At 35.8% G+C, this 22,163-nt stretch overlaps 2 protein-coding genes across 3 annotated transcripts; both read left to right on the top strand.

Annotated features, from left to right (window-relative positions):
• The first annotated feature begins 6,044 nt into the window (after nt 1-6,044).
• On the top strand, nt 6,045-9,669 carry LOC125187543 (protein SUPPRESSOR OF MAX2 1-like). Its single transcript, XM_048084154.1, has 3 exons — nt 6,045-7,415; nt 7,643-7,880; nt 7,965-9,669. Exons 1-3 carry the CDS (start codon nt 6,370-6,372, stop codon nt 9,501-9,503), a joined length of 2,823 nt encoding a protein of 940 aa, XP_047940111.1. The 5' UTR covers nt 6,045-6,369; the 3' UTR covers nt 9,504-9,669.
• Nucleotides 9,670-14,929: 5,260 nt separating this feature from the next.
• LOC125186271 (general transcription factor 3C polypeptide 5) lies at nt 14,930-22,163 on the top strand. Of its 2 annotated transcripts, none has more exons than XM_048082626.1 (16): nt 14,930-15,080; nt 15,626-15,765; nt 16,478-16,835; nt 16,937-17,026; nt 17,114-17,198; nt 17,368-17,434; nt 18,237-18,279; nt 18,557-18,728; nt 18,823-18,921; nt 19,083-19,151; nt 19,798-19,936; nt 20,471-20,657; nt 20,816-20,955; nt 21,048-21,084; nt 21,256-21,450; nt 21,902-22,163. In XM_048082626.1, the coding sequence occupies exons 2-15, from the start codon at nt 15,628-15,630 to the stop codon at nt 21,417-21,419; spliced, it is 1,788 nt and encodes a 595-aa protein (XP_047938583.1). In that variant the 5' UTR covers nt 14,930-15,080; nt 15,626-15,627; the 3' UTR covers nt 21,420-21,450; nt 21,902-22,163. The 2 variants fall into 2 exon arrangements, with proteins under 2 accessions (XP_047938583.1, XP_047938581.1); XM_048082624.1 differs by having other exon boundaries at nt 21,879-22,163.

The following is a 22,163-nucleotide window of genomic DNA, read 5'->3' as shown; positions in this document are numbered from 1 at the left end:
AAATATGGTTGAAATAGATTCTAGAGCCCACATTTAGAATGATGTGTATAATTAGTATTTGTTTAAAAAAATATATATTTAGATTTGGTCTAATTTTTTGTGGACACCACAAAATGATAAAACTAGTCTATTTTTTGTTGATGCAGATATTATTATTTAAATATTAAATGGAAAGAAAAGATATAAATATTGTTGTCATATTTTAAAATTTTAATCTCTTTGTATGAGATATATTAAAAAGAAAAATATACTAGCTCCACCTCATAAAATAGAAAAACTTCCAAAAAAATGAAATGGACTAATTTATAGGTTGGACCAAAATGGAAAAGCAAGGCTACTAATACTATTAAATTTTAGGCTGAAAATACCAATACATACTTACATGAAGACAAGAACTATTGAAGAAGACGACAGGAAAAAGGCAAATAGCTCATGGAGGAGAGAGTCCAATGAGGGAGCAACAACGATCAAAAAAATGTGGGGCCCTATCAGGTGGAGCATTCGGGTCGTAGCGATCCAGATCAGGTAATGGTATCAGGTTTTAGGGAAAAATTGGGCCAAGAATTATGGGCCACAATAATATATGCATTGTGTTTCCCTTGATCTAATAGTAATACATACACCTTCAGCAGAAGAAATGGGTCAATAAAAGATTTGTCCCAACTTTTAAAAACATAATCCAAACACAGCTAGCACATTAAAATTGTTTTTAAGTGTCCTAAAAAACCATTGTTTTAAGTGTCAAAAACTGTTTTTTGGTACAACAGTGTATCAATATATGTATATAGCCTGCATTCATATAAGAAAATATTTAAATAAAATGATAGTAATGCTTCTAATCGATGTAATGCTTGTGGAAGTGGGAAATAGTATAATTGATTCCTTTAAAAGGAGAGGGACGGTGCCTCCACTTCTCTTGCACCTTTAAGCTTTTTTCCTAAGCAAAGACTAATTGATTAATGATGTACTTTGATATTATTTGGTTTGAGGTTGTGTTAATTGCAAGCCGAAAGTAGTGTAACATTTAGTTTCTTGTCTTTTGAGCAATAAACTTAGTATAATTACACCCTAATGACTAACATATGTATACTTTAATCTCCAATTCCAATTGATGTCACCTTTCTAGTATTTTGAAAAGGGGAATAGAACCAATAGTCAATAGACATCTTTAGCTTGCCTTGTGAGCTGTCTTTTTTTGCCTCACATTTTATCATGGAAAACGTAAAATCCATTTTCATATTATTCTTCATAATAAAAGGAATGTATTAAAGTGTAGTTGCACTTTTGAGTATAAGAAGTCACCAAAACCTTTTTGGGAAGATATTCTACTTTTATATATATAAGTAATGAAAAACATAATAACGGTGATAACTTTGTACAATAATAAATAAATATGTTACTTATCGTTAAAACAAAATACTCCATGTATTTCAAAATTTTAGTGAATTTTGTGCATTAATTTGTAAATAAAAAAGAATATGTATACTAATAATAATTTACTTTCTCCATCTCTAAATCATATCTCTGTCCATCAAAAATTCATTAATAATTTTATTCCTATTACCCCTAGTTAGAGCATTGAAAACGAAAAGATAAAAAAAAAAATACTATGCATCAAAGACAAGGATAAATAGGAATGTAGGACAAGAATTACAAAATAGAATACTCATTCGAGAATAAAGCTGGTCATTAAATATGATACATATTCAAAGATGAAGAGGATATATTCTTAGAACATATATCATCAAAAGATTAAAATTGCAGGGTGAGGGTGGTGGGTGATACCCTAACCCTACCAACATGTGAGTATATTGTGATGAGGTTTTTGCTTCAAGTATTAAGCATGGTGGCATGATTGATTGAGTAGATGCATAAAGTGAGTGGGGCTTTGGCTTGCACAAGTGAAAAGAGTTGTGGGCCCATTGTCTCACAAAGAAACACCAATTAGCCTTTGAAAGAAGCTTTTTATTCGATCATGAGCCATCAATACCAATTTTGAATTTCAAGGGCAAAAAAAGGAACTAGGATCCGTTGAATTATGAAATAATAGAAGAAAGATTTAACTTTTTTATAAAATAAAGATTTAGTGTTGCTTCAAGGAAAAGGGGCTTTATTGTGTAGCAAGAATGATGGCCCACGAACACCTATATTAGTAATTATAAAGGGGTGAAGTCTAATTTTGAGAAAACAAAGGGCATATATATAAATAAGATATGTTTAGGTGATTGTAGAGAAAAAGGTAGGTTTGGTGTAATGATGAGCACTTTTGGTGCAGAAGAAAACGACAAATAGACGCATGCAGAGGAGCCATGAAACAAAAGTAAGCGTGATTGCTAATTAATGTCAAAAGCTGCTCTGAAAGTCACAATTTTACAGTACTTTCTTGTAAAGTAAAAAGTGATTTCAAGATTTATTGTGTTTATTTACTTTAATAAGAATAACATTGCACAATTTAATACTGACCATGAAATGCACGGACAGAATTACTATGTTTTTAACTTTTTATTTTAAAAAAAATACTTAAAATATTGGAGTATATATAGTGGAGTATCTTAGAATGACTGAAAATAATTTATGTCACATGATGAAAAATTCTTTTTTTTTAAATCTTTTGATGATAAAATAATTTTAAGCCAACCCAATATTACATTGAATCTAGTGTGCAGTAATTGCTTTATTAGATGTTTACATATAATGTAATTACATATTTCTTTTTCTGCTTCTTAATTTACTTTTACATGATCCATCAAACCATCACATCATCGAATATATGTCTATAATATTTTCTCCATTTTTCAAATATTTACTAAATAAATAGTATGTCATTAAAATTCGAGGTATCCTTAATATATGGTTATGTTTTAAATTGCATGAGGGAATAATATAAATAATTTCTACAACTGAAATAATTTTTACAGCATGAATTTTAAATATATATTCATCATATAGGTTGCTTCCACCTATATAAAAGAATCCCAACAAACCCAACTTTTTTTATTCACAATTGAAGTGACAGTTTAATTACAAAATTGTTATGCCTCGTCAGTCCATGGAAAGCATAAATATTTTATTCTTGATTTGTCATTATTTTATTAAATGGGTCATAGACTCACAATCACCAAAAAGGCTAAAAAGTTAGTGTTTGTATAATGCTTACTTATTTATTTTCATGAACTATACTCCTTACTCACGGGCCATAAATTTGAGATTGATTTTTTAATATAATTAAATTAGAATTTTAAATGTAGTGAGACCTCACTTAATAAAGTATCTCTTAACTTAAACTAACATATTAATTAAATGCATCAATTCTAACTTAAACTACAAATAGTGTAAGGAGTTTGTGACGAGCCAAAAAATAAAAATACAAGTAACATGGGACGGAGGGAGTATAGTGGAGTAGGGTTTTTAACTTGTTCAAAGATTATGTTATGATAGACTCGAATTCAAGACTTTTGGACTTCTAACGTAGCCTTTTTAACTTGTTCTAAAAATTAATCATAGGAAGTTCATTTCATTTCATTGATTGAGTTGTAACATGACATATCAGTGAATATAATGTAGTCTATAAAAAATAATCATGTTTTTCAATTTTTGTCCATCCATCTAAATTAGTTAGTACTCCTATTATTTATTTATGGTAACTATATACTATTTCGAACAAGGTGATATTCATTTTCACTAATAGTAACATGTTAGTTACTTTATCTTTGTATTTCATTCATAAGTGATACCTTATTTATTTTGCATTAAAATTCATATCGTTCTTTATCATAATTGTTTTTTTTGGACAAAAGAGTACTGATTTCACTCTAATTTTTATTTTTCATATAAATAATTGTTTCAAAAATGATTGATAAAATTGAGTAGTACAAATTAAAAATATGAATAAAATGATAAATTTGGAAACTTTTATGATAGAATTGGTAACAGCTCTTGAAAGTTAAGATAATGAAGGTCAAAAAAATTATCAAGATATGATAAAATGACTTGATACATTCGATTATTAATTCTATCATAAATATATACGCGTGTATGAATATATAAACACATTTATTGGGGGAAAATATCAGGGTCCACATAACCACCGACTTTTTTCAATATGTTTAGTCTATTCGAATCTGTAAAAATGCTATCAAGATTTCAAGAAAGTTGTTAATAGAAAAATGACCTATTTAACTTGACTTATTTCACAAAGCTATTGATTGTGAACACCAATCCTAATTTATTGAGAAATATATTGATCATTAATTGGGAAAAAAATGAGAATCCTAAAATATAATACGTGGGGTAGTTTCATTTGTATTTTTTTTTCTAGATTCTAGTCATATTGATATAAATCATATGATGCTTCAAATATATAAAACATATTTAGTTATTTTTATGATCCAAAAAAGTCTATTTATTAAAATTCATACTATTAAACTCAAATGGGTATTTGTATCCTTTTCTAACTAAATTTGTCAACTCTATCTCATACTAGTATCCTGATTTGATTTCTCTTATTATTACGAATATACTACTATTTCAAAATTGAATGAGGATTCAAGACTCGTAACTTTTGTGTGATGCTAACTTCTTTAGATTAATAAATCTACTTGAATGGAATGAGACTTTAATTTTTTATCTTTTTTATTATTATTCTACTACGTCAAATTCAGTGGAATTTCAAAGTAACCTAACCTCAAATTATTAACTTAGATTGAATAATTATGTAGCAAAAAAAAAAAAAAGATTCCCCTTACTGTTATATAATATGCTCTGACTATGATACGACAAACAATTTGGGGACGATTTAAAGTCGTCATTAGTTGAAACCAAAAATTAGTTACAAATTCTTGTTTTCTTTGACAACTTCGTTGACATTTCTACGGTGAATTTTCCTTTGACATTCACTTTAAATACCAGCTACTTGCCTCGACTTAATTGGCTTGCATTTATTTCGATTTAAAGGCATTTATCACTTCTTCATATGTATGGACTATGGTCATACGATTTGGGCAAGACATTCAGTAGCTATTTAAACTAATCTTCGTCTTCCAAGGCTAATTTCAATATTTACAAGATAATCAAATGATCTCACATTAATACGTATATACATTAATTAATTAGTAATTTGGTATGTATTGTGTTGGGTGAAAGATATAAACGAGAGTAAGCATAAAATAATGTTTTCCTTTATATGAAATAATTTGCATATTTACACATCAACTCGACTCGTATTAGAATAATAAATTTAACTCACAAATGACACAATTATTATGCATTTCTGGAAACATTTTTCAGATGACAAAAATTTTAACACCAATACTGCATTAAAGTAGGAATGTTTGAGGAAAAAAGTACGAATATATGTTATGTGACAAAAGGAAAATTCATGAAAAATCTAAAATGGACCACTCCTAGTCATATATAGACCCAAAAATTATATAGAAAGAGAGCATCAATTAATAGTAGTATATTGTAAACCTTAGCCATTAATATTTACTAAATTAAATCCCGAATCAAAATACATGCACATAAAATGTCTTCTATGTTGGATCATATCATATCTGAGTTCAACCCATATGCACTAATTATTCCCACTAATAGCCTTGGTTTGATTTTCCAAAATTTACCAAAATTGTCAAGCATATAGCACTACCATAATTAATAATGTCCAACTATTAGTTGACTATTTACTTTATAGTATTGAAAATAGTTTTGTTCCATACACATTTATTAAGGGTAAAATGAGCAATTCAATTTCTCAATATATAGGGTGAGAATATTTATTCCGTAGCAAGGTAAATAACTTTATATTGCAAAAACTTTAATGGACGATATAACTTTAGCAGATTCTACTAAAATAATGTAGGAGTATTACTTGATGCAAGAGCATATACTCTGATTGGTTATAATTTAATACCAAAGCAAACCCAATTTAAAAAGAGATTACATCTAAAAGTAGGTCAGTTTGGTAATAAAGCATATTTATCTCCAGAATTTCTTGCATCTTCTTCAAATCCTGAGTTGAATAAAACAAAACAAAACATTGCATGCTCTGTTTTTCTGACATATTCCACCTTTTACACTCTTTTATTTACCTCTCAACTAAATCAAAATTAATTTCTTGTTACACAAAATACGTCAGCCTGTTTTGTTGTTGCCTTTGTATTTATTGTAAAAAGAGGAGCCATGTTTTGGTGTATTGATTGAGAGAGAAGGAGAAGAAGAAGAAAGATGGTTTGTTTCACATTTCGTTTTCGTGTTGAATTATTCCTCTCAACACCTTTTCACCTCCACACGCTTTCAAACTCAACTCAAGTCAAATAAATAATTGAATTTTGCAATTTACAATTTCGATTTCGGTTTCAATTGCTCGTGATTATGAGATCAGGATTCAGCACGATTCAGCAGACGCTGACGCCGGAGGCGTCCGCCGTCGTGAGCCAGTCCATCGCGGAGGCGCGGCGGCGGAAGCACGACCAGACGACGCCGCTCCACGTGGCGGCGGCGCTGCTGTCGTCGCCGTCGGGGTATCTCCGGCAGGCGTGCGTCCGGTCCCACCCGAACTCGAGCCACCCTTTGCAGTGCCGCGCGCTCGAGCTCTGCTTCAGCGTGGCGCTGGAGCGGCTCCCCACGGCGCAGGGCGCGGCGGCGCCGGAGCCGCCGGTGTCGAACGCGCTGATGGCGGCGCTGAAGCGGGCGCAGGCGCACCAGCGGCGGGGGTGCCCGGAGCAGCAGCAGCAGCCACTCCTGGCGGTGAAGGTGGAGCTGGATCAGCTGATCATCTCCATCTTAGACGACCCCAGCGTGAGCCGCGTCATGAGGGAAGCCAGCTTCTCCAGCCCCGCCGTCAAGGCCGCGATTGAGAACGCCATCGCCCCCAAATTGTTCTCTAATAATCCGCCTCAGCTGTCGCAGAATCGGAACGTCTATTTGAATCCGCGCCTGCTGCTAAACGAGGAGGTGAAGAAGGTGGTGGAGGTTATGCTGAGGGGGCAGAAAAGGAACCCGATTCTCGTGGGGGATTCGGAGCCGGAGGGGGTGGTGAGGGAGTTGCTGAGGAAGGTGGAGAGCAGGGAGTTTGAGAGGGATGGGATTTTCAAGAATGTAAGTGTGATTTCAATGGTGAAGGGGGTTTCAGTGGAGGAGGTGGGAGGGATTTTGGAGAGCAGGATTAGGAGTGGAGGGGTGATTCTTGATTTGGGTGATCTGAAATGGGCGGTGGAGCAGCCGATGGCGGTGGCGGAGATGGGGAAGGTGGTTGCAAGATTCAAGGGAGACGGTGGTAATAAGCTTTGGTTGATTGGGACTGCAACTTGTGAGACTTATTTGAGGTGCCAAGTTTATAATTCTACAATGGAGACTGATTGGGATCTTCAAGCATTGCCGATGGCTCCGAGATCGCTGCCCACCGGGGCTTTTCCGAGGTACAAACACACTCCTATTTATGCTTTGATATATGATGAAGTATTTGTTGTAGATGAATTGATTAGTTATGTTGAATTTCATTTGATCATTTTGATACAACTCCATCCACCTTTTGGTAAACATGGATAATGTTTCATAGATTAGCTTCTTGCACTTGTATTGTGTTTTGCACAATTAGACAGTTTTAAGGTTTCCATAACTGGTTTATCTCCATTGTTTTGCATAGAATTGGAGCTGAGAGACTTTTGAGTATGCCAGTGGAGCCTCTGAAGGGTCTTCCTCCATTAAGTAGGCGCATATTTGAGAGCTCCAATTCATCTGAACGAGCCCCCTGCTGCCCTCAGTGTTCGGAGAATTATGAGAAGGAGGCGGCCAAGCTCACCACGGTTCACAAGTCGTTCACGGAAGCATCACTGCCACCATGGTTGCAAAATGCCAAACTCAATACTAGTGATGCTTCACAAGTATGTTTGATTCCATTTTACTTGTCAGATTTGAGAAATTTCTTTTGTAGTTGAATCCTCAGTACTCAATTTTTTCATTCACAGGGACTTGTCTCCAAGCAGAGAGTTCAAGAATTGCAGAGGAAATGGAGGGATATATGTTTGCATCTTCATCCCAACTTCCACGGTTGCAGACCAACGCTCTCTATGGCAAGCTTGCATAGTCCGAACCTTCTCACACCACCATCGCTCCACCTTACGCTGCAGGGAGCAAAGTCCTTGCAGCTCAACACTGATCAAGCTACTCATAGCCCTCCAGGAAGTCCTGTGAGGACTGATCTTGTTCTTGGACGAAAAGGTACCATTTGTGAAGATCAAGCTAGAGACTTATTGGATTGTGTCTCGTTCCAACCACGGACAAAGCCACTCGATAAATTATCTAGCACTTTGGATGCGGATGTGTACAAGAAACTGCTTAAGGGCCTCATGGAGAAGGCGTGGTGGCAGGCAGAGGCAGCCTCCAAGGTGGCCTCTACCATTACGAGTTGCAGATCAGGCAATGGGAGACGTCGGGGGGCTGCATCGAGAGGGGATATATGGCTGTTGTTTACAGGTCCTGATAGGGCTGGGAAGAAGAAGATGGCAGCAGTGATAGCTGAGCAGATTTGTGGGACTAATCCTTTCATGATATGTCTTGGCATGCGACGAGATGATGAAGAACAAGAGGCTAACTTCCGAGGTAGAACAGCCATTGACCGGATAGCAGAGGTGGTCTGGAGGAATCCATTTTCGGTGATCATGCTTCAAGACATCGACGAAGCGGACATACTGTTCCTAGGGAGCATCAAACGTGCCATTGAGAGGGGCCGGATTGCTGATTCTAATGGCCGCGAGGTCAGCCTTGGCAATGCCATCTTCATCCTCACTGGCGACTGGTCAGCAACGAATGCTGAAGCTCTAAGAGATGCCAGATTTGTAGATGAAAAGAAGCTTGCTGCCACAGCCGGAGGCAGTTGGCGGTTAGGCCTAGTTGTGAGGGAGAAAACAAGCAAACGCCGTGCTAGTTGGTTGCAGGACGTTGATCATGATTATGATGATGGTAGGCCGATGAAGCCACGGAGAGAGGCTGCGTGTGGTCTCTCGTTGGACTTGAATCTCGCAGCTGGAGACGCAGAGGATGATCGAACGGATGGCTCTCATAACTCGAGCGACCTCACTATCGATCACGAGGAGGAGTTCAGCCATGCCAACCAGCATATTTCAGTTACATCAGTTCCTCATGATCTTCTCAACAATGTGGATGAGTCTGTCGTGTTCAAGGCCGTCGACTCTGCCTTCACTCGGACAGAGATCAAGAAGGCGATCGCCTCAAAATTTTCAACTACGGTGGACGAAAACTTGTCTTTAGAGATAGAAGATGATGTGCTAGACATGATCCTAGGAGGCCTATGGCATGATAAGACCAGTTTGCAGGAATGGATTGAGAAGGTTCTAGAACCGAGCTTCGGTCAGCTCAAGCCCCGGGTATCGGGTAGTGGCCAGAGTGGCGCTGTGGTGGTCCATCTTGGGGTCGAATCGGACTCCGACAGCCGTGGGCGGAGCAGGAACAGGGGAGATTGGTTGCCTAGTAGCATCTTAGTATGAATGAAAGAATGAGAGTAATGTTTGAGGGTATATAAATGGTATTTCTTGTTCCTGTTGGGGTCATTTGTAAATATATAAAACTTTTGGCTTTGGGAGGGGATGGTTTAGAAATTTGAAGACTTAGAAACTTAAAAGTTGTTAAAGAAAAAAACTTTTTAGAGAGTGACATGATAACAAAAAGTTAACGAATCTTCAACTGCTCTCACATTTTAAATTTCTTTTACTATTCTTCTTTATTTTAAAATTTATTTAAGACATTAAATTATTAAATTTTATACGTTTTAAATAATTATTACTTGAAGAGACTATAAATGGAAAAGAGTTCTGCATCATGAACTTAACAAAAATTCTTCACCAAAATTTATATAAGTACTAGTATATGTTTAAGTTTATGAGCAAATCCTAATTTTGTACAGGAATTTGTTCAATCTAGGGAATGTTATTGTTTTTTTTAGTTTGACCACCGGTGTGTGTAATAAACACGTCTTTGGTGGAATCTGACTAATCCTACTTGACCGGGTTAGCGAATTAAGGCCGAAAGTTATTGTTTTATGCGGTCAAAATATTGAATTAAGGTGGCACAATATGCTTTGACATTGAATGGATGGAATATGAGCGGATTCTTGTTGTATATAGTCTAATTGTTGTTTTATTTTTCACACCTAAAACATGAATAGTTATGCAAACCTCCCTACTGTATTGGTAGATTTTCGTTGGTTTTTATGCAAACCTCCAGACAAAACATCAATTCGTGATATCCCAATTTGATTTTTAAAACACTAGGCGTGATATCCCATTTTGATTTTTAACATTTTGATTTTTAAGAGCATTCACAGTGGAAGGGCCCTCCCATTCCACATCAGCATTTAGCCAAAGGGCATATCTCCTTGCAATGAAAGGGCCCTTCCATTCCATTTTATTTCCACATCATCAATATTTTATTTTAATTTTTTATTAGAATAAAAAATATTAATATGCAAATCTTCATTGGTTCGCTTCTTCACTACATCGTGCCGCCCCGGCAAGCATGCGCTGCACCCTCGGTTTATGACTTCGTCGTCGAATCGCTACCGGAAGACATTTAATAATGTACTAGAGAGAGAAAGTGTATTGAGATAAAATGAGAGAAGATAACATGTTGGTATGGGAAATATAAATAATGGGATATGGTATTTATAGTAGAAAAAATGAAATAAAAAAATATTTAAAAAAATGAAAAAAAAATTAGGAGGGCCGTCGATAGGCCCTTGCTCCACAATGGAGGGCCGATCGACGAGCCCTCATCGACGGCCAAGGCCGATACATCGGCCCATTTGGAGAGAGAGGGGGGAGCCGCCGGAAGGCCCTTCCGCCGCAATGGTGGGGCTATGGAGGCCGATGGGGAAGGCCCTCCCATCGGCCCTCCCTTGTGAATGCTCTAAAACACTAGGTGGCATTGTCAGGTAGGAAATTATGAAGTTCTGCTCTTGTAAATAGTTTCTCTAACGTTCAAAGCCTTTATCTACTTGTAATTCATTTAATTTGTTTTACATATAATAGCGATAATATCTGTAAGAAAAAATTTTCAATGAAAATTGTCTAAGACTAAGTCATAGGTGCAAAATAAGATGTGAGGTGATTGCTTTATTGGTTAGATGTACATCCATTCACATAAAATAATTTTAGTAGTGAACGAGTTTTAGTGTAAATTTAGTAAATTAATAAAGAGATAGAGAGAAAAATTGATTGAAATTTTGTGAGTAGAAAATGAGACTTAGGTCAATAGAGTAAAAAAAACTTACTATAAATAGATAGAAACTGATTTTGGAGGAGAATCCAAAATTTAAAAATATAACTAATTTTTTTTATGTGCTTGTTCATAAATTTCGCCAATCCTCACGGAATTAACGTCAGATTATATAATCTAAAGTATGAGTTGGGACGATAATAGATGTCTGCACGTCTATAGATTAAAGTTCCATAGGATCAAGTTAATTATACACCATCACAATTAACTACTCTTAGAACCTAGTTGATGAACACGATCTCTATATATTCCCTCCTCCCTCCTTAGAAAAAAAAATAAAAAAAGTTTTATTATTTAGATTATTCATCAAAATTAGACTAATTATAAAAATGGAAAGTAATAAACCAATACTATCTATGCACATCATTCGAAATATTGTGGACTCCATAATTCACTAGCACTACTTTCACCACATTTTCTCTCACTCTCTCTCAATTTACCAATTATGCATTAAAATCAGCATTACTTTCACCACATTTCCCCCTCCCCCCCGTTAATTTACCTATTATGCATTAAAATTAGACTAATTATAAAAATGGAAAGTTATAAACCAATACTAACTATGCACATCATTCGAAATGTTGTGGACCCCATAATTCACTAGCACTACTTTCATCACATTTTCCTTTTCTCTCTCTCTTAATTTACCAACTATGCATTAAAATCAGCACTACTTTCACCACATCCCCCTTCTTTATTAATTTACCAATTATGCATTAAAATCTGTGTCATTTACAATTTTGTCTATTTTTTTAGACGGAGTGAGTATTAGTGAATGCCATATTTGAGAATATAATTTATTTTATTATAAATGTCCGAATACATAATTCAATAGATGTCAAAATGTCCATGATATCCGGTGAGCACAAACCTATCCCACATCGAGTGTTGGAGGAAAGTTGAAAGGTGTATATAATTCATATCCATCCCTAATTACTTTGAGGCCTTTTGGGAATGACCCGAAAATAAATCCGTGCAAGCTTGACCCAAAGTCGACAATATCAAACTACTTTTACAGTGTGATCAAAGGTCGGGCCTGGATGATGATCGAGTGGAGCCTAGGATGACTCAAGTTCGAGTCGGGCCCGTAATGTCTCGATGTGCTAACTGTGTCGGTCTATCAGAGCCTAGGTTGCATGGGTCGGGCCTAGTATGATCAAAGGGCTGGCCCTAGATGACACATGATCGAGTGGGGCCCAGGATGACTCAAGTTCGAGTCGGCCCCGTAATGTCTTGATGCGTCGACTATGTCAGTCTGTTCCCGATGTAGTCTCGGTTTGAGGGGGAGGTTTGTTGTGACCCGATGCGTCGACTGTGTCAGTCTGTTCCCGATTGTGGTCTCAGTTTGAGGGGGAGGTTTGTTGTGACTCAAAAACAAATCTGTGCAGGCTTGACCAAAACGGACACCGATTGTGGTCTCGGTTTGAGGGGGAGGTTTGTTGTGACCCAAAAACAAATCTGTGCAGACTTGACCAAAACGGACAATATCAAACAAACTACTGTTGCAGTCGACAATCCGAACAATATCATCGTGTTCAATGGTAAAACTTTTTTTTAATCATTTAGTTTTAATTCAGGTCTAATTAAATTCTTGGTAGTCTAAGTATCACTCTTTATATGCCCTCACTACTTTGAGAAGAGATATATATCTACACATAATTTACACAAAAAGAAAAACAACAGCCTGAGCTAGCTAGAGCTCTCCAGTTTTCACTCTTATTTATAGCTCAAAGTTATTTTGTCTTTCAAAAGATGGGATAACAATAATGCCATTTCGATCAACAAAAAGGGGTCCAAAATAAACAATTTTAATCCAACTCAATATTTCAAATTCACCTCTTCAACAAGTAGTAGTAGAAGATTGCATCTTTTCAGGCCATCTCTCTACATGAGTGGCTGAAAAAACCAAACTTTTTATGCTTGACAACGAGACGATGCTTAGAGGTATGATTAGCGCGGGAAAGGTGGAGACGGCGCCGGCGGTGGTAAAGCACATGGGTGTTTACAAGATTCAATCTTTTCGAGTGGGGTTTCATGCTTCGACACTCCTGTGTTGTATTGGATTCTGACGGCAGCAGCGGCGGCGCGGTGTGATATTGGCGGGACGGCTCAATCGATTTCTTGATGTAGTTACCATTTCTGAATTTTAATCTTCCTCTACTGCTCTTCAATGGAAATTTTCAAATTTGTGTAATACTATTTCTTTGTATTTTATTATCTAATGCTTGTAGCCTAGTACTATATCCTACTGCATTAGAAATGTTTGTCAATTATCATGACACCAGCTGATGCTATTTATAATTTTTATTTTTCAAAATTATATACCCTTGATTTTAGTTGTTTTCTTAAATTAGAGTACTAAATACAAATACCACGTCAGAATGTTTGAGAGCATCCACAATGGTTGTCGTTCATTTCATTTTAGAGGAATGGAACGCATAAGGAATGCGTTACAGATGTTCCATTCCGAAGGAGTTCCGCCATAAAAAATTTTTTAATACTCAGTAAGTAATAAAAGATGAGTTTACCAACATGATAATTTGTGTTAGTATAAAGAGTTTGACAAATTAATTGAACGAGTATATATTACTCCATACTCCACAGTATAATACTACTTGATATATGTAATTGCATCAGAATGATTATTAATCCAAGCTCAAATCACACTAATTTGTGACGCTAGTAAGTATACAAATAAAAACAAATTATATAATCAGGAGTATTTTGCATCCATCTAGCCATTTTCGACTTTGGATTTAGTGGACACATATGACAGAACGATTCCTCTCTATCAGTCGATAGTAGTTTTACTATTATGAAGTACTATTATACTTTGAATATCAGTATAATTGTTGTTTTTATTATCTTATTGATATAATCTCGTGATTCAATTTTATCTTGATTTCATACGGTACCACAATTTATAATTATTATGGAATAAATAATGAATAATCATAGATTGAATCACTAAGAGTGTCCACTGCAGGAGAGCCGCGGCCGGGCCACGGGAGAGCCGCGAGCCGCGGGGCCGCGGCTCTTGGGCGGAGCCGTGGCCCTCCTATTGTATTGGCCACGAGCCGCGGCTCTTCATATTTTTTGATTTTTTTTTTAAATTCTATAAGTATATACATTTTTTTACCTCTTTCCTACACAAATTCTATAAATATACCCGTTTTTAATTAAAATATAAATAAAATGGAAAAAATAAAATTTTTTGTGGCTTGGCCATGTCCACTATAATGGGAAACATGGACATTGGTGGCCAGACCATGATTTTGTGGCCTGACCACACTTTGTGGCTTGGCCCGGCCATGTATAGTGGACACCCTAATGGGTTCACTAGAACTTAAATAAATGCAAATCCATATATCAACCGTCATCAATCATATTATTCTATGATTTTTTTTTATGATAGTTCAGTTTGATCATAAAGGATACGTACACACGTTAATATCACATCTTAATATTATACTAGTATTTATTAGCAACGAGGATTTGTTTTTGTTAGAGATATTTCTTACTAATACTTTTTCCCTGATGTTTGGCGGAATATGGCTAGAAAAAAAAAAAAACAAAACCCGGCCCATTAACCCGGATCAGGAAAAAAAATACAAAGCCGGCCCAATAAACGACCAAGTCAGACTTCGGGGCTGAACAGCCGACGGCCGCGAGAGAGAAGAAGTCGAGCGAAAATACAAACCCCATTCGGTCGACAAACAGCCGACGGCCGCGAGAGAGAGAGAGAGAGCAGAAAGAATCATAGAGAGAAGAAAGGCGGCGATTCACCCGAGGTTAGCTTTTCTTTTTTGTGCCAATTGTTTATTTGTTGATACACTCATAAGTCATAATCAATCTACGCTTTAGCCAATACATGCAAAACTGCTGACAGTCTATGAAGTGAGAAAAATGCTTCCCAGCTCTGAAACTAAACCATATTAACACAAATTCTAAAGGTTTCAATTTCTTCCTTCTCGGCTTCTAGAATGTTTTGTTTTAGAAGAGGAGGGGCTTATATGGGTACATCATTTGTTTTAAACCAACGATTCTTCTTATAAAGGTTTTGAGGTTTTCATGTTTCTGGAATTACGTTTGCTCTGAGGTTTTGAGAATTTATTAGGAATTTTAGTTGGAATTCAGGGATAAAGTTATTCTTTTTAATATTTATAAGCTCCTGTTATGGAGGAATATAACTCTCTCCGGGAGAAAATAAAGCTGGGTTTTAATACAACACAATGTATCAAGGGAACGTCTTTTTTTTTAGATCCTATAGGTAAACGTTTTTACATACACCTACTTACTTAATTTATTGATTTTGATTTTAATTTTAATTTCATAGAAATGGGGGCTATAGAAGATGGTTCGATTTCGGGTGTCCTACCCAGTCGCAGGGAGGCATTTGTAGTTCATTACCCTGGTTATCCTTCTTCTGTTGATCGTGCAATCGAAACTCTGGGAGGAATGCAACAGATTCTCAAGGTATGACTGATAAATTGCATCTCTGAGCTGACTTTTGATTGAGGGATGTGTTGGTAGTAAAATCATTTGTTGCCTGTGTTACACATTTATTGATTATGCATTTGTCTGAAATTAAATACTAAGAAATTGAGCTGGAATTTATTCACCTCCTTGCTTATTGGTGTATCATTTGCAAATCATGATGTAAGTGTGAGCAGAAACGAAATGTTGTAGTTGGTCATTCAATCCCATTGGTGAAAGTTGATAAATTGTTGTCTTGGGCGTCTAGTGGCATGTTCAAATTTCAATTTCCTTTTTTGATGACATTTTCTAAAGTTTGCTGCTAAATTTGAGCTAAAATGGTAGAATTTTTTAACATACCACCTGTAGGATTGAATATATCCCACTCCCATTGAATTAAAATCAAGTCTTCCAGAGTGGCCATAAATTTTTAGTAACATGTTTCTCAATTATGATGCTAGGTTGATCGGCACAACTCTTGTGCTTCTTATCTAAGTTTCGCGCCTGCCTCTTAAATATTTGTATTTTCATAGTGATTCATCCACTTTTGGTTTTTCATCCAAGTCTTGATAAGTTTTTGGCATGGCTAGGTAGCTGGTTTTTGCAGTTGAATCATTGTTTTCTCTGCCTGTTCAAGTATTTCGATTACATTAACTACGATACAGACTTTATTTTGTTGTTGGCATTCAAATAGTAATCTCTATGTTTCCAGGCTCGTGCTGAGAAGCCAACCAAGTTAGAGCTGTATTTTCGGCCTGAAGATCCATATTCACATCCAGTTTCTGGGGAACATCGGCCCTGCACCAAATTCCTGTTGAAATTTTCAAAAAAGAAACTTAAGGACACGAAAAATGTTACGAACCATTTTGGACGTACCTCAGCAGATCTTCTTCATCGGAATGAAGATATTTTAATTTCCGAGACAACTGACTCTACAGAAAATATTGCCCAGCTCAACTGTGAATCTTTGTTGGATTCATCAGAAGCCAAGTCACAAATAAACAATGGACCTCAAGAGCAGCTTTGTGCTGATGTTGTCGCAAGGGTATCTGAGGAATACCACTTCAATGGTGATCTATTTCATATTCATCATCTTATTTCACATTTGACATGGATAATATGCTCCTTTGGTTATGCTACTCATATTCCATCTTTATTTTATGTTCTGAAGGAATGGTAGATTATCAACATGTTCTTGCTGTTCATGCCAATGCGACCCGAAGAAAGAAAAGAAACTTCGCTGATATGGAACCTGAATCAGGTCAGCTTTATTCTTGATGTTGAGTTTTTTTTCTATAGAATTGGAGTTGCTCTTCCTTGTCTCAATTATCTGCACTCTTTTTAATAGGCGATCCAGTGGATGTTGATCAGGATGATTTAATGATTTTAGTTCCACCACTCTTTTCATTGAAGAGTAAACCACAAAAAATGCTGTAAGATTCTTTTGCTTTGTTAGGACTTTATTTTTCCTGAACTGGATGTTATTCTATCTTTATTCTAAAAATGTCATATCCCGGACCCTATCTTCATATGTTTATAATCTAGCTTCTAATGATGAAAAGTTGGCTTCTTTGATTTTCTATCTAAGTGACTGTACTACAGATTAAAACAGTCTGGTGATCTGAGTTTGGCAAAGAAACAAGACACAGTTGTCCGCAAGCATTCTGAGGTAGATTAATTTTTCAGGATGAAATAAGTTGTTTGAGCTTTTATATTACGCCGGTATCTGTTCTGATGTGGTATACATATGTAGTACTCACAGATAGCATATGGATTAATAATTTTCAGATAACTCTGAATTGAATCAAATAGTTGGTACCACTGAATTAGTTTACTAGTACTTGATAATGGTAAAACAGTTGCATGAAGCATAAGCAGGCTGATCATGGTTTGATCTTAGTTTGGGACATTTATTGGCTGAATTACATGCCTTCTAGTCCTAGGTCTCTAAGTGAAACCATATCAAAACACAGGTTTTATCCTCTTGCCTATCCTTTGCCTAAGGTTGTCTCATGCTCCTAAGATAAACTCACTCTTTTAGGGACCGTTTACTTTTGAGGATAGCCTATATAGACAAAAGAGTAGGAGTACATTGTTTACTAAGATGGATTGGAACTTTGGGATATCCAAGGCCCTTGATAATTTCCATCATTTGAGCTAATCTTGCTTGGTTCATATCCCATTGAAAGGGTAGGAATCGGAGAATCCTTGTAATTAGGATAAAAGTTCATAATCATCTATCTTATCAATTATGAAAAGTAAATGTGTCCATAAATTTTCCAGATGGTGACTGTATAAGATATTAAGATTTCCATGCAATGGTATATGATGCTACTTTTAGCATCTCGATTTAGTCCTTCCTATTATCTTCTTTGCTGCTTTGTATATGCATACCGATTTGATTTTCTGTATCTTCTAAGACGTCTGCTTAGCTATAGAGATTTTGAATATTTTTCGTTCACTTGGTGCAGTTGGAGATAGACCAATGTTTTGCCATTGACTTCAACATCAAAGATATCCTTATATATTCATGTATTTGTGGTCACATACACAATTATCTCATGCTCTATTTTCCAAAGATTAAAAAATGTTCATTGCTTCATTTCACAAAAGAGAATTTTATGCGATATTATGTAAAAAGCGGAGAGAAAAGCTTGGATACTGGTGCCTCTGCAGTGGGAGGTGAACAATATAGACTTAATCTCTTGTCAAAATCACAAACTGAAAGTGAAAGCATTGCGTAATCTGTCTTTTTGCAGTGTTTTCTTTTGTTTGGACTTAACATTCTTACAGATTCCAAAGAAAGTAGATTGGGAAAAATCCATAGCCAGGGATTCAGATCTATGGCAATGGCAGACAATTGTGTGTGAATTGTTTGAAGAACGTCCAGTATGGGTAAAACATTCATTAGCTGAACATTTACTTGACCGAGGTGTGAATGTCAATGAGAAAGTTCTCAAAAGGTGCCTTCTTTAGTAACTGTTTTGTAATGTGAGCTGAGTATAAATACCCTGACTAGACTCAACTTGCTCATCCAGATCTGTTTCTGATTTCTAGACTTCTTTTTCTGACGGCATATTATTTCTCAAATGGGCCATTCATGCGGTTCTGGATAAGAAAAGGATATGATCCCCGCAAGGATCCTGAATCTCGCATGTAAGTTTCTTAATCAAATAAACTTAAAAGTTTCTACAGTTATACATGTGTTTTCTACATCCTCGAGGTGTAAAGGCTTCTCTTTGGCGCTGATAAAGAATTGAAATCGATGTTTAGAACTTCTTTCTCTTGTGTGTGCTAACTTACTGCTACTTGATTAGATACCAGAGGACAGACTTTCGAGTACCACCTCCAATAAGAAACTATTGTGATACCAACCTGATGTCTGGGTAAGGGCCTGTATAATCTTTAAAATTCTTAGTTTTATGTCTTTTATTGTGGTGATTAGAGTATAAGAAGCCATGTTTCATGAGAATTTCATATTTCTCTACTGCAATTTTTTGAAAATTAAAAGTAATGACAAATTTGATATGACTTGTGTCTAATTACTCTGATGCCTACTTTTATTCGAAATAAATTTCCTTCAGTGTCAAGCACAATGTAACTAAGGTAGCTGGAATCAATACTGCAGAAAAAGTACTTAAAAAGGGTTTTGGCATTTTGCAGTGTTAAATTCTCTAATTGGATTATGATAATGACATTGTTGTATGTCTTTCTTATTCTTTTGGAACAGTATATATCATGAGTAAAATTCACAAGCAATCAGCCATTTGCACCATTCAAATCAATATAAAGCTCATGAGAAACCCATACAAACATTTATGTGGTATATCCATTGTCCAACCAATATAAAATTGGAGAAAACTCTCTCATACTTGGTGGGAATCATGTGGTAGTACTGTGTAACGTTGCAACAAACTAAACTCATTAAGCATTTAGATCTTGCTTACTGTATAAGTTAATTGAGACATTGCAACTTGATGATTCTTGGAGAATCAGGTCTAATATGCTTCTCTTGCTGTCTTTCTTGAGCAGATTGAAGTGCAGGTGGAAGGATATTTGCGATTTTCGAGTTTTCCCTCGTAAAGCACAAATTTTGTTGCAATTCTTTGAACTCGATGATGACTATATTCAACAAGAAATCAGAAAACCTGCCAGTCATGAAATCTGCACTGTATGGTTTGCTTACTCTATCAATAATTCTCTTAGGGAACATGATTGCACACTCTTCTTTAGAGAAACCCTCTGATTCCACTGTAATAATACTTTTAACAGAAAGATAAGTAAAAAAATTTGCCGTGGTAAGTACTGAAGTTAAGCATCTATCCTTCCAACTGGACATCATGCCTAAGACATAATTCAAATTCTTGCTGTAAATTCTCAGAACCTTCATCTCCTCCACAGATACCAAATCTACCAAATATGAGAATTACTAATAGGCGCTAAAGGAAAACATCAGCATATGAAAATTTACGCATGTTGTTAATTTTTTATACACAGTCCTTTTTTTTTACTTTTCCATTTCCTTTTTTCTTCACTATTTATAATTATAATATTATACACAATTTTTCTGGAAGGGGTGTGTTACTCTCTCTCTGTCTGTAATTCTATTAGTTTTTAGTTGTCAGTTGTATATCAGCCATATTTTTGTGTGTGAGAAAATATTAGTGTGCTTGAGTACATTTTGAACATATTGTATTTTCTGCAGCCGCAAACAGGTTGGTTCACGTCACAGATTCTTGACATCTTGCGATTACGTGTTGCTCTGAGATTTCTGTCAGTATATCCTGAGACTGGTGCACAATCCTTGTTGAGATCTGTTACTAATCGTTTTGAGAGATTGAAGATACTGCACCTTACTATGATGGATAAGAAGGCGAAAGAAGCTGATAAAGGTTCAAATAAAATCAGAAATTTAATAATTAGCTTCTCATTCTTGTAGTTCTTGTGGAAATATAGTTCAATTTTATATAGGTGACCAAACTAATGCGTTAGATCTCTAACTGCTCATTTAGGTCCTCCTTTAATGTGGTTTTATATCTCCATGTTGCAGAAGTTTTAGAAACTAAAGATAAGGAAACTAATGATGAAGTCGAAGTTGAAGTTGAAGTCGAAGATGAAGATGATGAGGAAGACGAAATGGAAGATGAAAATCTTGGTGAGGATGTGGATATAGATGAGGTGCTCGATATGGTGAGTGAAAAAATCACTTGGCTCAGATCCTCAACGAATAAAATATTCAATTGATCCTTATCTCTCTCTCACACTTCAATTTTCTTTCTCAGGCTGATCCAGATAGGGACTTCTTCCTTCCTGATACATGTATCCTTGATAACATTCTTTACTTATCACCTCTATCTTCCCTGTTGCTTTCATTTTCATATGTTCTCTCTCATGAATTGTTTTCTTGGAAATTATCAGTTATGTTTTATGATAAATCACATAAACTTACTCTTGTCAGACCTGATCTGCGGTATCCTATACTTCATTCAGATATAGAAAACGATAATATCTCAAAGGACTATCTACAAGATCTTTTTGGTAGTTTTCCCTTTGGTTCTGCTGGGGGCAACGAAATGCAGGACGACCCCTATGACGAAGAATACCAAATTTATGATCAAGACAGTGATGGCAACTTATCCAATGACGAGGATTAGTCAAATATTGAACGAGATGGGGCTTTTTATGGTACAACCTACTACCTCTGCTTTGCATGAGTTTATATTCTTCTACTTCACAACATACATCCTTAACTCTACGAATTTTAATACTCCATCAAATAGCATCCTTATCTCTACTTTGCATTAGTTTATATTGTTTGAATTTCAATATCAAATTGCTTATCTTCACTAAACTATGAAACGTACCACCAAATTTTATTTATTGCCGTCTTGTTTGCAAAGTATCTTACTCTTCTGACAGTGAGTTTAACTAGTGTTTGCCAAATCCGAGTTCCATGTTTTTCCAAGTAAACATATTGTCAGACGAAAACAGTTTACTCATTCCAATTTCAAGTATATGACACTCTTTCAAGTTTTTAATGGTGAATGTGTATGCGTATGTCTTCAACTTCTCAAATACTCCTGCGATTAGAATTGCTGAAATGTTAATTCCAGGTCTTGAGTTCTATCTGCTTCAGGCCTTTTTCTCATCCCGGGACGATGGCAGGCTATGGCTCATGGAGACAGAGTGAAACTGCACAATTCTTTAGGTTAGGCTGAAGTTGAGAGGTACTCCTATATTTTTTTTTTTTGGTAGGAAATGTAGTTTTAGATCAAGTAGGAAAATTTTAGTACTAGTATTTATCTTCAAATGTAAATGAGGTTGTCAATGCTAGTAAATGTCGAGTTGGGTACTAGTTGAACTGTTGAAGTATAATAAAGTTATACTAAAGTATAAAA

This window comes from Salvia hispanica, chromosome 5 (assembly GCF_023119035.1).
Source record: "Salvia hispanica cultivar TCC Black 2014 chromosome 5, UniMelb_Shisp_WGS_1.0, whole genome shotgun sequence".
NCBI lineage: Eukaryota > Viridiplantae > Streptophyta > Magnoliopsida > Lamiales > Lamiaceae > Salvia > Salvia hispanica.
Note: the sequence above shows the minus strand (reverse complement) of the source record. Positions and strands in the feature narration are given on the sequence as shown.

Coding starts and splice junctions, on each gene's coding strand:
- LOC125187543 (XM_048084154.1), top strand. CDS start 6,370: ATGAGATCAGGATTCAGCACGATTCAGCAGACGCTGACGCCGGAGGCG. Junction 7,416..7,642: donor CCCACCGGGGCTTTTCCGAG/GTACAAACACAC, acceptor TGTTTTGCATAG/AATTGGAGCTGAGAGACTTT. Junction 7,881..7,964: donor ATACTAGTGATGCTTCACAA/GTATGTTTGATT, acceptor TTTCATTCACAG/GGACTTGTCTCCAAGCAGAG.
- LOC125186271 (XM_048082626.1), top strand. CDS start 15,628: ATGGGGGCTATAGAAGATGGTTCGATTTCGGGTGTCCTACCCAGTCGC. Junction 15,766..16,477: donor GAATGCAACAGATTCTCAAG/GTATGACTGATA, acceptor CTATGTTTCCAG/GCTCGTGCTGAGAAGCCAAC. Junction 20,956..21,047: donor TAGATGAGGTGCTCGATATG/GTGAGTGAAAAA, acceptor TTTCTTTCTCAG/GCTGATCCAGATAGGGACTT.